The following is a 15,735-nucleotide window of genomic DNA, read 5'->3' as shown; positions in this document are numbered from 1 at the left end:
GAGTCCCACAGGGCCTTTTATTCTGGCTTCTCTCAGCAGCACAAGGGGGGACCAAGATCACGCTGGGAGTTTGCTTAGAAAAGGCTGAGCTAAGGCTTGGCAGAATGGGTTAAAAAAGGCACGAATTTGCACACACACACACACACACACGCATATATACCCTCACACAAGCTGAAATGCTTTTCTTTGGGACTGTCTGTCTTGCCTGTGGGCATGGTGGGAAATAAGTGAAGTTTGGAGGGGGGGCGAAAGAAAAAACAAAACTTCCAGTTAGTATCAGGAAATTTGGGACACACACACACACACACGCCCGGAGACCGGCACGAACAGACAGAGAACAAGAAAGCATTCCCCGAGCGCCACGAGAAACATTCTATTATGGAGAAATGGATGATTTATATTTCATGCCTTGGAAGTCTAACAGTGGCAAAGACTCGAGGATTATACGCCGTGCCATTTCCACACTCTCCCTAATAGTCTCCATGTCCTGGCTCTGTATGCCATAGATGGATTATGATGCTTTATAATTAACGTGGGGGATGTGGGGAGAGGGGAGGAGGGGTACCTTGCAGACCGCCCATCTGCCATGCTGACACACTTACTGGGGGCATCCCTTGGGAAGAGCTGGCTGCTGCCACACTATTCCATTACTTTATCATTCTATCATTCTATTATCCTACCACTCGATTCAATTACCCCGTCACTCCATTAGTGTACTCATAACACTGAACAAAGGGTTCCATGATGATCATTAATGATATGTTCAGAGCTGCTTTGGTGTGGTCATACTTCATCCAGGCTCTTCTCGGAAAGAAAGAAAAAAATATCATCCATTGTGTAAGTAAGGCACGCTTTGGTTTCAATTAGAAAGCCACAGGTAAAAAACAAAAAACAGGAATATGCAAAATGTTACTTAATAATATAACATAATAAATTATGATGATAACATAAGCTTTTAATTCATTCTTATGTTACCTAAGTTTTGTATAGCAAGTTAGTTAGTTAATAAGTTAGCTAGCTAACTAATTAGCTAGCTAGCTAAGAGCAAATTAATTAGCTAGCTAGCTAATTAGTTAACTAGCTAATTAGTTAGCTAGTTAGATTTTTTTTTTTTTACAAATTACTTTCATATCTACAGTTAAAATCAGCTGGTAAATGTCTTAAAGTGATAAAATAGCTTCCTACATTTCTAATAATTGTGAAAATAAAATGTCAAGCCCTATACTTAAGTTTAGTTTTAATTTCTGCAAATATCGGCACAAAACAGAAAATTTGAATTATTCCGTTTTCATCTTATCTTTCTGTTTTTTTTAAAGCAGCTATATTAAAGTAACAGAGCTGTAAGTTTTCACGTCTGCGTCGTGATTTATATTCCCACCTCAATGCTTTCTCCAATTTTATTTGTTAATAAACATGCACTTCCTGCCCCGTCCCACACATCTTTTTGCCATTAGTTGTTGGAATCCGTCAGTCCTTCCCACAAAGTCCTGGCACACTTAATTCAAACCTTTCCATGAAAGTCTTTGGAGTGCCACAAACTGGAGGGAAACAGATCCCAGGTTGCTTGTATACCAGTGACAACTCCTGACGTCTTGAAAGTTGCTGCAGTGCAGCTGGCCTTTAAAGTGGCCTGCCCGCTGTTTGGGACTGGCATCTGAGGAGGCCTGCCTCCTCCGCACACAGAGGGGTTCTGTGAGAAAGAGTTAAGTCTCCGAGGTCAGACTGGAGGAGGAGGTTACGAGTTCCCCGAGTCTGAGCTGTCGGGGTAATGGTTTTAGAGATGGCTGTCACACAGATCCGTTCCACTGTCCAACGCCGCCGCTGATCTCCACCAATCCCGGTCTGCTCGCTTTTCAGTCGCTCAACTTCTCCCTGCCTGTCCTCCTTTCTTCTTTTCTCCCTCTCTGTCTCCCTCGCACTGACACATGGAAGTAATCTAGGAGCTCCATGCTGGACTGAAAGGATGTGTGGTTGAGCCCAAGGCTGAGTTTCAACGCTCTACATTAGCTTCCTTTCCTCTTCGTTTTAATCCCCTTATTATGAACTGCTCTTATGTAAAAGACCTAAGACGGCAAACAAAAGGCAGACTTTGCCCATTCAACTTTTTTTTTCCTCCACTTCCTGTAACTCTGCATCCCTTGATTTTTTTTTTTTCCTTTTCTTTTTTTTTCTTGATTCAGCGAAACGTGCAGCCGAAGCGGCTAGGCAGGCAGCAGAAATCCCAAGGGAAGGTTTCCAGCCCTAGTGGCTGTGTCTCTCTGCTTGGCAGAGCTGGAGTCGATGGGAACTTCCCGGCCGCTGCCAGCCGGGGCCCTCCGTCTAATAAAGCCGGGTCGCTAACTGCCTGCAAGTCGGCCACCGTTCAGCAGCTCCACACTCATCCACCACTCAGGCCCTCAACACTTTCACAGGGGCACACTGGCACGCTCCTAGCACTTCCTTAATGCTCCGCTGTGGCTGGACAAAGAACAATGGGACAACCGCACGCACTTAAAGCACTCACTCACTTCTATAAGCTCAAACTTGCCCTTTCACACGAGCCAACAATTGCCGTGTGAAGAGCAAAACTAAGGCGAAAGCTCAACAATTTTCATGTTTATGTGCAATTTATTTAACATCCAATTAAACTTGCAGCAAACTGCACAAGACTGAGACCGCAAATCCAATAATGTGCAACTGTTTTGGCACTCCTCCGTCGTAAATTAATGCGGATTTCACTCTTAAAGAATTGCGGCTGTGTAATAAGCTTGGCATCGCACTGTTTGTCATAGCTTTGGGTGACTCACCACACACACACACACACACACACACACACACACACACACACACACACACACACACACAGACACAGGCTAATCTCATGAACTGTCACGCCTTAATGAGAGAGTACAGTGAGGTAATTCTAAAGACACTCAGAGTTTGGACAGCCAGAGTGTTTGTTCAAGAGCCACAATATATAATCATTTATCAGCGACAAAGTGACATGATTAGGGCTGGGCAATGTAAGGATGAACTATGCGGAAATATTATTTTTATAAACAGTGATTTTTCTTGTGTGTGTGTGATCTTTACATCATTCCACCCACTGACAGCTTGGGTATTGCAACAATAGCTCTACTGGGATTACTTAGGCTTCGCTGACTTTGTAATAAATTGGTTGTTAAACAACTTAACTGGAAGGATCCGGCATGTGCTTAAAGAGAACTCAAGTATGAAGTTTTAGAGGTAAAGTTGTTTCTTTTCTCAAGGGTCGATTTCAGAAGCAATTTCCTGTTTTTTTTCTAGCATAAAAATACTCTTCGCATATGTCCAGAACTACCTACAGTTCACTTCTGTGTAGATGATAGACGTGTTTGTACACTGGGAAATTTGTTAGTCTCTTTAAGACGAGCTAAAATTGCTACATAATGAAAAAAAGACTCATTGTGTATGTCTAGATTCAGGTCAAATTAACGCCCAATGTCAAATGACTCTCCAGATAAGCCAGAGTTCACATCTTTGCAGACAACACAGTTATTTATAGACATGCATCCTCTTTACTCAACGTCCAAGTTTTTCAATCAAGATAAAGTACTGACTCAAAGCCACAGGAATGACCTGGATAAATCTAGATTCAGCTTTGGTTTACTTCCATGCAGATGACACAGGGATGAGCTTTACACTTTTTTTTTTTTTTTACTTCTTAGGCCAAGTTAAAAAATTTTTTTGGTAACACTTTATTTGAAGGGGGTTGAATAAGACTGTCATGACACTGTCATAAACATGACATAACTCCTGTCATGAACATGAATAAGCCTTCATGAATATTTATGACTGCTGTCATAAAGCGTCATTCGGTAAATTATGACACTTTTAATACAAAGTTGACATTATTCAAAATGTCTTTGTTATGACAACTTGACATTAACCAAGAAATCATTACTGTTTAAACTTTACCTTTAATAACATAAAGTTAGCTAATTTTTAAAGTGCAATCAGTAATACTTTTATAACAAATTTATATCAGTAATGATTTCTTGGTTAATGTCAAGTTGTCATAAAGACATTTTGAATAATGTCAACTTTGTATTAAAAGTGTCATAATTTACCGAATGACGCTTTATGACAACAGTCATAAATATTCATGAAGGCTTATTCATGTTTATGACAGTGTCATGTCAGTCTTATTCACCCCCTTCAAATAAAGTGTTACCTTTTTTTTTTGCAATTATAGATCCAGATGTTGCTCACTTCTCTGCAGATGACACAAATATGTTAAAAAGCAAGTTCTTTAGGTAAGATTGGCACTTCAACTGATTTAAAAATAACTTTAAGAAATTAAGAACTATTTTTTCAAACACATGCACCTTAAAAATGGAATAATCTTCAGAACATACTTAATTTGGATTTATTAATCTCACTGGATAATGTAAAAATATTTAGTAACAGTTTTAATAGAATAGTGTCAAAAATGTACATTTCACAATTTTGTTCTGTTTTAGTCTTGTGTATTTCTTTATTTAGTCTTTACGTGTCTAGTCTTGTATTTTCCCAGTCTATTTCCAGATACATAATTTTTATTGGCAAAAGAGACATATCTCGAGTAGGTGCTGGTATTACACTGTCATTGTATGAAAGTTACACTGCATGATCTCATTTAAACAAAGAGTTAAAATGAAAAATATGACACGTTCTAGCGGTTTGTATTTAAAACAGGAAAGCAACAATTGCTCCTACCTCCGGTAAAACACTGTGTTGCTTCTTGTGGTTATGATGATGCTTTCTCTGCTATACTTTGTATTTATTGTTTTAATTTTAATACATAAGTACATACAGACATGAATCTCTGAGTTCTTAATGATTAGAAATATATTGAAAAAGCCAAATTTGTCATTCTAGTAGATTTGGGATAAGTGTAGTAGCCAGCTGACTGACAGTGTGCAGCAACAAAAGGGGTAGCTACTTTATGTCGAATGCAGAACACTCAAATTACTCATTAAGAATTATCTCGTTAACAACAACAATGAGCTGCAGGGACGACAGAAAGTTTCAGAAGTTTTGAAATCGTCTAACTTCTTGCAACACCGGTAACGAGCTCGTGTCAAACCCCGACGAGACGTTCCAGGTCGAATTAAAAAGTACCTCAAAGTATGTGAGAAGAACCGTGACGTGAAAACAGGAACTTTTCATCAGTGCTGCGGATATTAATAGACCGAAATGAACTTGAGTCCTTTCGTCCAACTGAAAGAACAATCCTGACAGAGCACGCCACATTTTTCCACATGATTCATTGCATTTAGGTGTTCTCGCTGTAATACGTCCCGAAAGAATAACAACTGCAACTGTGGTGAGTCATGAGAACCATTAGAGAGAGAAAAAAAAAATCATACAAGCATGAAAGATAACCCCCACCTCTACCCACCCTCCCCCCCACAGAAAAAAAAAAAATCAGCTGCCAATCCCACTCGCCCCATTTCTGGGGAATGCAGCTTGGTTTCATGTGCACCACTGCTTGAATATAAAGAAATGAATGCATCAGCGACACACAAAAAACAGAATGATCAGCTTTCAGCGACCAGGCAGCCAAAACCACCAGTGGATAAAGTGAGTCCATCTGGTTGGAACTGAGAAAGAAAAAAAAAAATGGAAAAAAAAACATGCTGAATGAAAATGCTGCATTCCCCCCCTCTCCACTAAAATAACCATAACACACACACACACACACACACACACACACCCGGCACCCAGTGCTTTTCTGAGGGGCCAGGTGCCTCGTGTAGATAAACCAAATGAAGAATCTGTCGTTACACACCGCTGAAACAACAGTCACGTCGGCGGCGCAGGAGCGCAACACACACAAAGGAGGGCAAGCGCAGCTGTCCTCCCTTCCACCGAGACACAGGGCGCATTTACAGGGCCAAGGGCCAGTTGCTTTGCTGAGGTATTTCTTATTGGTCGGAGCGTCCCTGCTCCTCTCTGACTGGGGCTCGGGCTCTAAGTCCTCTCTGTGTGTAATGAGATCTCTATCAGAGGGGAAACATGATAGGAGTCTGAAGGAGGGTTGGGTGTAGGGGTGAGAGGGAGGGGGAGGCCACTCTGGAAGGCAGAGACGGGGAAGGTGAGTTTCGGCAAGTAGGAATCAGGGAGGGAAAAATGTAGTGCAGTGTCACCCCGGAAAAAAAAAAAAAAAAATCCTGTTTTTCCATCCAGTCCCCAAAGTTTCGTCCCGGCTCTCTCGCTCAACAGGTTGAGTCGGTTTCTCGCTTTCCTACTGTTGTTTTAAGACCTGCTGCTGAAATCAGTGCTACAATAAAATGGTGTCACCAAAGAAACCTTTAAATATTTGCTGTTGACAACAAAGATAAGGCAGAAACTCATTCTGTTTTTATACATCCAAAGCAAGAATAATGCCATAATGACAGCAATTATTCTATTTACGGGGAGGAAAAAACTAATAACGAAACAAAACTAACAGAGACTAATTACAGCTGAACTACTCCAGAGCAGAACCAACACTAAACTTGCAGCCACATTACCCAAGAAATTACACAATGTTATTTTTTCTGGTTTGGAGGAGTAAAAAAAAAAGTAAACAGGGCTTGATAAATATCAGAGCACCAATCAAGTTCAGCTTAATCTCCAAGCCACTGGAGCAAAAGCAAAAAAAAAAAAAACCAACTGATGCAAAAGCACCAGATGAGGTCAACAGCAAACACACACACAGTGGAGAAGGGGGAAGAAACCCAACGCCAAAACGCGTCCGTCTACTCCCTACTTTTCGTTCCTCTGTGAGGGCTTGAAACCGAAAAGTGCCTGCAAACCGTTCCCGGGTTTTACAGACGTGTGAGGAGGTGAAAGGTAGAGGAGGAGGCTTCTTTTTGTTAAAAGAAAAAACTGGAGAGGTGTGTCGCCTCCTTGTTCACTGTCTGCTGTTCTGCCGCCGACAGGCCGAGGCAGCCGAGGGGTCATGAGGTAAATATTAGCCGAGGAGGGTTAGAGGACTGCGCAGAAGACCCTCTCTGTGACCTTGTCAGATTATTGTTAAATTGGCATCACTGTGACATTCCTGAGGACGCCGAGATAGAGGGAGAGAGAGAGTCAGTGTGTGTGCGTGTGTGTTTACGTCGTCGCTCGCAGAGGGCTCAGACCCAAACGGATGGGACGTGATTAGTCATAACAAAGTGACATTTTCTGGGGTAATCCCACTCAGCTAAATGAGAGCTAATCCGATTTGTTCCGATCAAATGTTGGGGGCGCTTCTTTTACCGGCTTGGGAAAGTTGACACATCCAGTCTTCTTCTCCACGCCTGCTTGGCCCCCTCCCTTCCCCACTCCTCTAGTCACTCATCCAAAGTCAAATTAAATATGAAAAAGGTCTCATGCATCTTGCAGCCAAAAAAAAAAAAAAGTCCACAACGTTACTTCTTCTTATGTTTTTCTTTCAAGTCAGCAGCGCCACGGCAAAGATATATGTTGCCTGTTCAAGCATGCTGGGAGGAAAATCAATTAAGCAAGCCCCAGTCATTGATAATGCTGCTGCTGATGCTGCTGCTGAAGCCGGAGTGATTGCATCCTCACATGAAAATCCATAAAGGAGATGCACATGTGAAAAAGAATCACACACACACACAAATATATATATGTATGCACACACCCCAGTGGCCCGAACCTGCTCCTACTGCTTCCCAATACTTTGCCTCATAACTCAAGGCCTGCAGGGAAGCGCTGGCATTGTTAGACTGTGCGCGCATGTGGCACAGCGCACATGCAGAGGGGCTAAGTTAATTTATTAGCTGAGGTAGCAGAGCTCCCCAAAGCAGGAACAGGAAGTGAGGCGTCGTAAATCTGGGTAAGTCGCCAGATAGCGCGGCGCGCTGTACGCTTCTATAGGTGTTCTCCTCCTACCATCACCACAGTGCAACACAAGCAGAGGAGACGGGGGAGTTTGCAGCAGCAAAGCAGGGAAGACTGATGCTGATTGCGGCGCATGTATCCCGCTCCTTTATTGCCTTCTTGCGGCGTCTAGCTGACGGATACGTTTCACAAGGAAAACAGGTTTGTCTTTTTTTGTGTCGTTGTTATTGTAACGTACTCCAAGCAAACACACACACACACACACACATAGAGAGAGAGAGAGAGAGAGCAGGATAATTGTCTATTGTTTTCTGAGCGGAGAGCAGCAGGATAATTAGCTTGAGAGAACACTTTGCAGAGTGCATTATTGTTCCACTGTGAACTTTATGAAATATTCAGCCGGCGTTGGGGGATTTTTACAAGGAGCAGAGAGAGAGAGAGAGAACAGATGGAGAAATGATCTTCAATATCCTCCTCAAAGCAGCGTGGTAACCTTCGGAGACATTCTCTCCAGGTGACATCATCAATCAATAAATGTCTCCTCTCTTTCTTTCTTTCTTTTTTTTTTGATTAAAAGTTTGTGGCAGCGCGTGCGCGTGTGTGTGTGTGTGTGTGTGTGTGTGTGTGTGTGTGTGTGTGTGTGTGTGTGTGTGTGTGCATGGGCTACCCTGACATTTTCTATCCTATAATTAGTTTTATTCCAAATATGCAACAATTCAAAAAAAAAAAAAAAAGATCAAAACGCTTTGATTTGAAACATACAAGACAACAATTATTCATGCTGATGCAAATTAAGCATATCATTAAAGTCGTACTGTTTAATGATTACTTTCATTTAGATGCATAGATTTATGAAAAACAGAAAGAAACACCCACTAAATTATGAGCAGTTTTCAAATAAAAGCTTAATGTGCAGAATTTTTCCCCCTTTGAGCGATTTTCACAGAGCAGCGGTTCTTCATGTCTGAAGTTTCCGGACCTGATTGGATCGGCTCGTGTTGAACACGTCCTTTGCTTTACATTTGACTGAAAACTTACAAAACAACCCAAAACTGCACTATTTTTTAAACAACACTTGGTGACCCCAGGCTGCTCCATTTCCTGATAGAAAATTCCAATTTTAAATGAAATTTACTGAACTTAAATTAAGTTAAACAACTTTTCATGCTTCAACAAATAAAGTGCCTTTTTTTTTTTTTTTTTGCTGACGAATTAATAATGAGAAAAGAAAAGAAATAAGCCACAAGACACTGTTACAGCAAGAGTGAAAAAATGACTCCCTCAAAGCCGACTGAGTAAACCTTGGCCTCAATGAAATCTTTTTTTTCTTCTTCTCCTTTTTAATTCTAGTTTCATTTTTCCACAAATCACATTTTACTCGTCATGCCATTATTTTCCCTAGTATGATTTTCAGGACCTTTCGTGACTAGGAGTACTTCCAGCGAGTCGGGTCTATCTGTCTGTCTGTCTCCATGGGAGTCTCGTACCTTCCTATTGGCCAGCTGACCGGCAGTAGGTAGCAACAGGTGGGCTCCGTGCTCCTCAGGGCCAGACTCTTTCTCTCTCTCGCTGACCTCTCATTAAAAAGGATTTTTAAACTGCATGCATGCAAACTGGTTTAGCCTCAAGCTCACAATGTAACAGAGTGAAGACTCGTGACCCCAACTTAGCTGAGTATATTCCTAAATCGCTGCTAAAATCGCAGCACAGACAGACAATATATTGATTTTTTTTTCCAGGATTTTTCTTTTTTTTAAATTTTCATCTGCAGATTGGTTAAGAGTGAAGAACCTTTCCAACAGAAGCATCAACATGAGAAAGTCAGGATTGAACCCACAACTTTCTAACTGCAAGATAATAACTCTTCCTACTGAAAACAAGCAGGATAAATATTTTGGATATTTAGTTGAACTCCTGAAGCAAACCTCCAAGCATTTCCACAAGCATCCGTCCGATACAAACTTGTTCCAAGTTGGCGCTAAAAATTTGGCAAACTGCTACTTTAAACCACTTGGAAATCCCTTGAATTCACGCTGGACGGCTTTTGAAAGGTACGCAAATTCTACAAATGCAGATTAAAGCTCAACTTATCTGTACAGCGCCAAATTCCACAAAAACGTTACCTTTGTTCGCTTTTCAAGTCACATCCAGCTACACAGAATTCAGATCCAAATCCAGTTCACTCCAATGCGATCCAGAGCATGCCGTTAGATTGAGATCAGTTCACAAACGGTCCAGTTCAATCCCTAATTGTAGTATGGATCACGAAATACCAATCGGCAAATAAATCGTCTAGGTAACCATCTGAATTCTGACGTTTTATCAAGAAACGGGAAGAGCCCTGAGGGCCTGGTGCAACAACGCAGCTCTTCTGGATACGAGGGAGAACTTCAGCTTATGAGAAAGCTCAAGTTGGAATCGGTGACGTCTTAAAATCTCAATACACCTCAGTACATCTAGTGTGTATATACAGTGTATATATATATATATATATATATATATATATATATATACACCTATAAATATGTATACAAATATATACTTGAGTGTGTGTATACGCGCCGCAGCCAAAGTCAAATAAAAGCTGATGGGCCGTAGTCTTGCCATTAGAGCGGTGGCCACACACACACACACACACACACACACACACACACACACACACACACATATACATACACAGCCCAGTGAACATGGCAGCAATATTCCTACTCGCTGGCTGCACAACGAGCCCCTATGACATCTGACATTTGGGGGATAAATCATGGATTCACTTGAATGACTAAGTTCCAGTTAGAAGCTGGCCAAAGCTACTCTCCGTCTCAACAGTCCCCTGGCCTGCTTTGAGCTCAGATGAAGGTCACATACATTTTTTTTTTTTTTTTGCAGTTTACCCTCCCCTCCCGTCTCCTGTTCTCTTTATGAACGCTTTCCAACATCATGCAAAATGCAGGAGTCACGTCTAAGTGGGTGATAATTGTTGCCAGAGCATAATGTGCTATCAGAAGTCTGGGCGCTCCGCTCTGCTTCTTTTTGCTGGGAATAATGGGAATTTTAAAGAGGAGGAGGAGGAGGAGGTAAACTCGCCTTTTGCTTTCAGAAATTAAGCCTGGTACCCAGCCAGAGCAATTAAGAAAATTTGATTTCTTTTTTTTTCTTTTTTTTTTTAACCATTTGCCTCTGATAAGTGAATCTCATCTTGGATTTTTTTTTTTTTTTTTGTGGGAAGTGGAGAACTCTGAGATCCTAAATACGAGGTGGCCCTCTTGTTTGAAGGCTTATGGAGTGGTTCAAAAAAGAAAGCGAAAAATAAAAACAGAGCGAGAGAGAGATGACTACTTCACCTTGACACACTTAGAACAGTTTACATGACTCTCTCTCCCCACACACCCTCTCAAACCCCTCTTTCTAGCAAATAACACCAATTACAAGGCTGTGCGAGGAAATTAAGGATAAACTCCCCAACTTTTGGAGACTGGAGTCTGAAAATAAAAGCTGCATGTAATATTGTCATAAATTACTATAATCAACTATCCATTATTGTGATTAAAGTGAAGGCCTGCGTGCTGGATATTGTTTGAGCTGTGGTTGTTGGTGTTTGGGAAATTCCCCCCACTGTGGAGTAAATATATATAAACACACACCTCCCAGTGTGCAGGACTGGTAATTATATCCAAGCAAATTATGTATTTAAAAAAAAGAAAATTCTATAAAAATATATATATATAAATATATTTATAATTTACAACATTTAGCAGCACCTCGATGCAATTTCCAACTTTTTTTTGCCCCCCCACCCCCAGCAATTGCAGCTCCCAGCCGTGCTTGTACGAAGGACTTGGGACTTACTTGGGATTCTGCGAGCTCCAAATTATAGTCTCCAGCGACTTAGCCGAGGGTAGCGCCGACCTGAACATTAGAATATACATCCAGAGGTAATACTTCCAACATCCGAGCCCCGCCATGCTGAGGGAATTCACGCCGAGGAGAGTGAGCCGAGAAGCCGGAGCGACGGGGGCGCTGCGTCGCGCCTGACGAGCCTGAGTGCGCGCTTCGGCCCGTGGGAAGGTGAGCTCGGGATCAGTCGGGAGCATGCGAGGTCGCTGTCAGATACATGTCCCCCTGTCCGACTTCTTCTTCAGATCGTCTTCAGGTCTTCCCCTTATCTAGCTATCAATATATCTATCAATTCTCTATCTTTCTCTCACTCTCGCTCTCCCCCCTCCGCCACCTACTTCTGCTTGTTTCGTCCTTGACTGATCTGAACCGATGTGTGCGCAGGATGATCTGGAGGAAATGAGTGTCCTGTATGACCTGTGGCTGTTTTTCTCTTTAACCCTGTTGGGGAGGAGAGGAAAAACCAAAACCAAAAAAAAAAAAAAAAAACCCCAAAACAAAACGAAAAAAAAAAGAAAAAGAAAAACTCCAACGATTCGATCCGGTCGAGCCAATCGGTTAGAAGCTCCCCCGCTGGTGTCCGTACCTGTCGCCCGTTTTTAGCCTACAGATGACCACATTCATCCATCAGTCACAACTCCGCAGCACGCCAGGAATCTTGGAGGTCCTCCTCATTCCAGCGTTATCTTTCACTCCTCCTCTTTCTTCTTCTTCTTTTTTTTTTTTTTTTTTTTTTTTTGCTATTCTTCTCCGCAAAGGAATCGGGAGTTTCTATTGTAAATATCCCTCCCGGCTCTCAGCGTGAGAGGATTGCGCTGCGAGCAGTCTCAATCCGCCTTCCCGGAGCGATATGCCCAGTGCGTAAAAATGCACGCCGCTCTTTGGACCGAAAGTGTAGAGGAGGATGGATCCGACCTGCGTCTGTTGGGGGTCGAGGAGTAGATCTCAATCAGCTCGGCGACATTCCCATCTTTCCGCGTTCATTTTTTTTCTTTCCTTTTCTGTTTTACCCCCCCCCCAGAAAAAAAAATCATCTCCTTGAAAACACTCCGGTGAACGCTTGTATGTATGTATGTGTGTGTGGAGTGTGTGTGTGTGTGTGTATATGCAACAGCCCGAGATCGGCTTGGTAACTCGAGCCGAGCGGAGAGGCGCAGGCAGGCAAAGGCGGGCGGGGACTGCCCACAGCGTGCGTTGTGGCCAATCACGGCGCTCTGTCCGAAGTTGGAAGCAGGAAGCGAAGGCATTTATGGGGACGTGGAGGGGTGGACTGGAGGAGGAGGAAAATGGGTTACGGAATGGTGGCGGTGGTGTGGGAGGGTGCTATTAGGTTGACCCCCCGCTTTTCACCCCCCAACCAGCCGCTTCGGCCGGAACCATCGACCCGAACCGAAACGGACTTTGGAGTTATTCGTCAAACTGAAAGCAGAAGCGAGTTGGGATAGGCAACTGGAGTAAAAAAAAAAAAAAAAAAAACTTTGGCCCCATTTAAATGAGAGAGGGGAATTGATCATAAACCAGCTACTTATGTCATAAACGTCTCAATTATATTGTTTAATGGCGATGATTGTGCTGACCTTGATCATCATCATCATCATAAAAACAGGCAAATGTGTTTATGATTTTTTATTTTTTTATTTTTTGGCCCATAAAACGCAACTTTACAGTTTGCGGTGCAGGGGTTACAGTACCTGTTAGTTTGATTGCCTCTTTTCTCCTCTCTGAAGGGAATGATGATTAATGGCCTCTTTGGATCTCTCGCTGTTTGTCCTCTTTGGGGGATAATGAACTGCATGAGAACTTCGTCTCCCAGCGTCAATAGACAATAGGCGGCCGGTAGCCCTGTAGTCACCGAGCCATTCATTCACTGAGGAAGAAATGCTTGACACATAATTGATCATGTCCATGTCTGTGCCCCCTTTGTGTGTGCGATTCTTTCTGTTGCCTTGCATTTATGCAAACAATGCCGCCCCCTAACGGTGGCAACAAAAACGCGTCGGGGCTCCCACAGAGAGAGGGGAGAGAGAAGAGAAGAGAGGCGAAGGGAGGGGTGGGATTTTGTGTAATTGGGAGGAAAACAGACATTTTTAAGAGCTGCTCTATGCTTCCTAAAATTATGCTTTTTTTTCTTCTTCCAACATCCTGTTGTCTGCAGACAGCCCATAAATCTTTGTGAGACAATAAGCTCAACACATGCTTCACGCTCCATACACTATAATTATCTGAGGGTATTTATATTTGTGTGTTTTTCCGGTGTGGGAGACCTGTTGGATTCTGTTGTAGATCCAACAACTACCCCGAAGTAGCGGGGTAGTTGTTGGATCCACAGCACAATCGAACAGGTTGCTAGCCAGCGTGACGTTCTCTGACCACAGGGATACGCGGTACGGCGCCTTGCCAAAGCAGTTGGACCCCAAACTTCAGTGAATTTCATTGGGGTGTCACCTGACAGACAGCAGCAGACCATTACAAAGTGAAAGGAAAAGGTCTGAAGGACTCTTTTACCAAGTAAAAACACATAAAAGTGTATTCAGGAACACAGCAAGCGTGGGGAAGAAAATGGATGGAGCTAATGCTGCATTCCAGTTGCCTTGGAAGCTGGAAGCCGAAGTGGGTTTGACGTCAGACCCGAGGTAACAGCTTTCTAATTAAGATGTCAGGATTCCAACATGGTGACGCCCATAAACATTGTTTGCTGTATCTCTTACAAACATCATTTTGGGCTTTACTTTTCATACACAAACATCCCTTTAATTTGCTCCGTTTATTGTTGCAGGCGCTACATGCAACTCTGATTATAGACGCACTCTTACATGTGTGTCTTGTAAAATAAACACGTTTCCACCACATCATCTCGCCGTTGTTGATGGAAGGAACGGCAAAAGCTGAAATGCGAAGTCGACTCTAGTCGGAGTTGCTCCCAGTTTCCCAGTGGGAAACCCGACTTCGGAGGGAGATTCGGTTGATTCTTCTTTGACTGGGAAGTCGGAATTTCCCAACTGGAGCGCAGTGTTAGTAAATGCCAATAATGGAAGAAAACCTGTTCAAGGCCGCGACAGACTAGAGACTCCTGTGACCAGAACTGCAAAAGAATTGCTTCGATGACATGGCCCAGTCAAAGTAGTGAAATGAATCAAGTTGAACATCTGAGGGCAGATTTGAAAATTTACTGTTCGGTTCATTGATGCTCTCCATCTTAATCTGATTGAGTTTGCAAGAAAAAAAAAGGACACTAGATGTCTAAAGCCCTAAAGATTTGTAGCTGCAACCACAACAAAAGCTGGCTTTAGAAAGTATTGACCTGGACTGAGAGGGGATTACAAATGTACGCCGCAGATTTTCAGATTAAATTTATAAAAAAAATAAATTGAAAATCTTGTGCCCTTATCCTTGCTCCTAGCAATCTTCTTTTGGTCTTTCACATTATACCCCAAACAACTACAATGGAAGTTAGTGGATGGAATTGCCCAGGCGTATTTATATTTTTAGGTTTTACTTGCAGTGGAAACATCCACGGTTGGCGACTGCTGTGTCATGGCTGCATCCACAGCAGTGACAAAACACAGTCTGGTTGCCACAGAGCGAGACGTCCACAGAACTTCTGGGATACCCGATAACTCATCGGCCAATCAGTTAGTCACAGTTGGACACCTGATCTGACGCGGCCCAATGAGATACCTCTGGTTTTGTGACTCTGATGTGATGCCACAGCTGCGGCCGAAGCTCCCCAACCGATTGGGACACGACTTCAACAGGGACGGTGTTGTACGTGAGTTTCCGTTTGTCAGGAGTGGTACCAAACAGCAGCTTCGAAGTCCAGAAACAGCTCAGCGGCAGTGTGCAATTTTACAGAGATTTGCCTCGGGAACAAGTGAGAGTAATCTGCAGCAGCAGTGTGGAAGTAGCACCGCGCACATCGAAGAACAAAATACCAGCACAGTCACTTACAAGAGGATTATAGCAAGTGACAGATGGACTGTTCATGTATTTTTCAGAGCTGTATACTAC

The 15,735-nt window shown here is 42.8% G+C and overlaps 1 protein-coding gene across 1 annotated transcript in view; it reads right to left on the bottom strand.

Annotated features, from left to right (window-relative positions):
• The window catches only part of efnb1 (ephrin-B1), an 82,250-nt gene extending 68,531 nt beyond the window's left edge, over positions 1 to 13,719 (bottom strand). Inside the window, exon 1 of the mRNA XM_015008051.2 lies at positions 11,680 to 13,719. Within this exon, the coding sequence (XP_014863537.2) occupies positions 11,680 to 11,924 (245 nt within the window). The 5' untranslated portion in view covers positions 11,925 to 13,719. The remainder of the gene's footprint in view (positions 1 to 11,679) is intronic.
• Between the last annotated feature and the right edge of the window lie 2,016 nt (positions 13,720 to 15,735).

The sequence above is a fragment of the Poecilia mexicana genome, unplaced genomic scaffold (genome assembly GCF_051168715.1).
Source record: "Poecilia mexicana isolate PSO_F unplaced genomic scaffold, ASM5116871v1 scaffold_10, whole genome shotgun sequence".
NCBI classification, from domain to species: Eukaryota; Metazoa; Chordata; class Actinopteri; order Cyprinodontiformes; family Poeciliidae; genus Poecilia; species Poecilia mexicana.
This window is presented reverse-complemented; position numbering and strand designations above follow the sequence as displayed.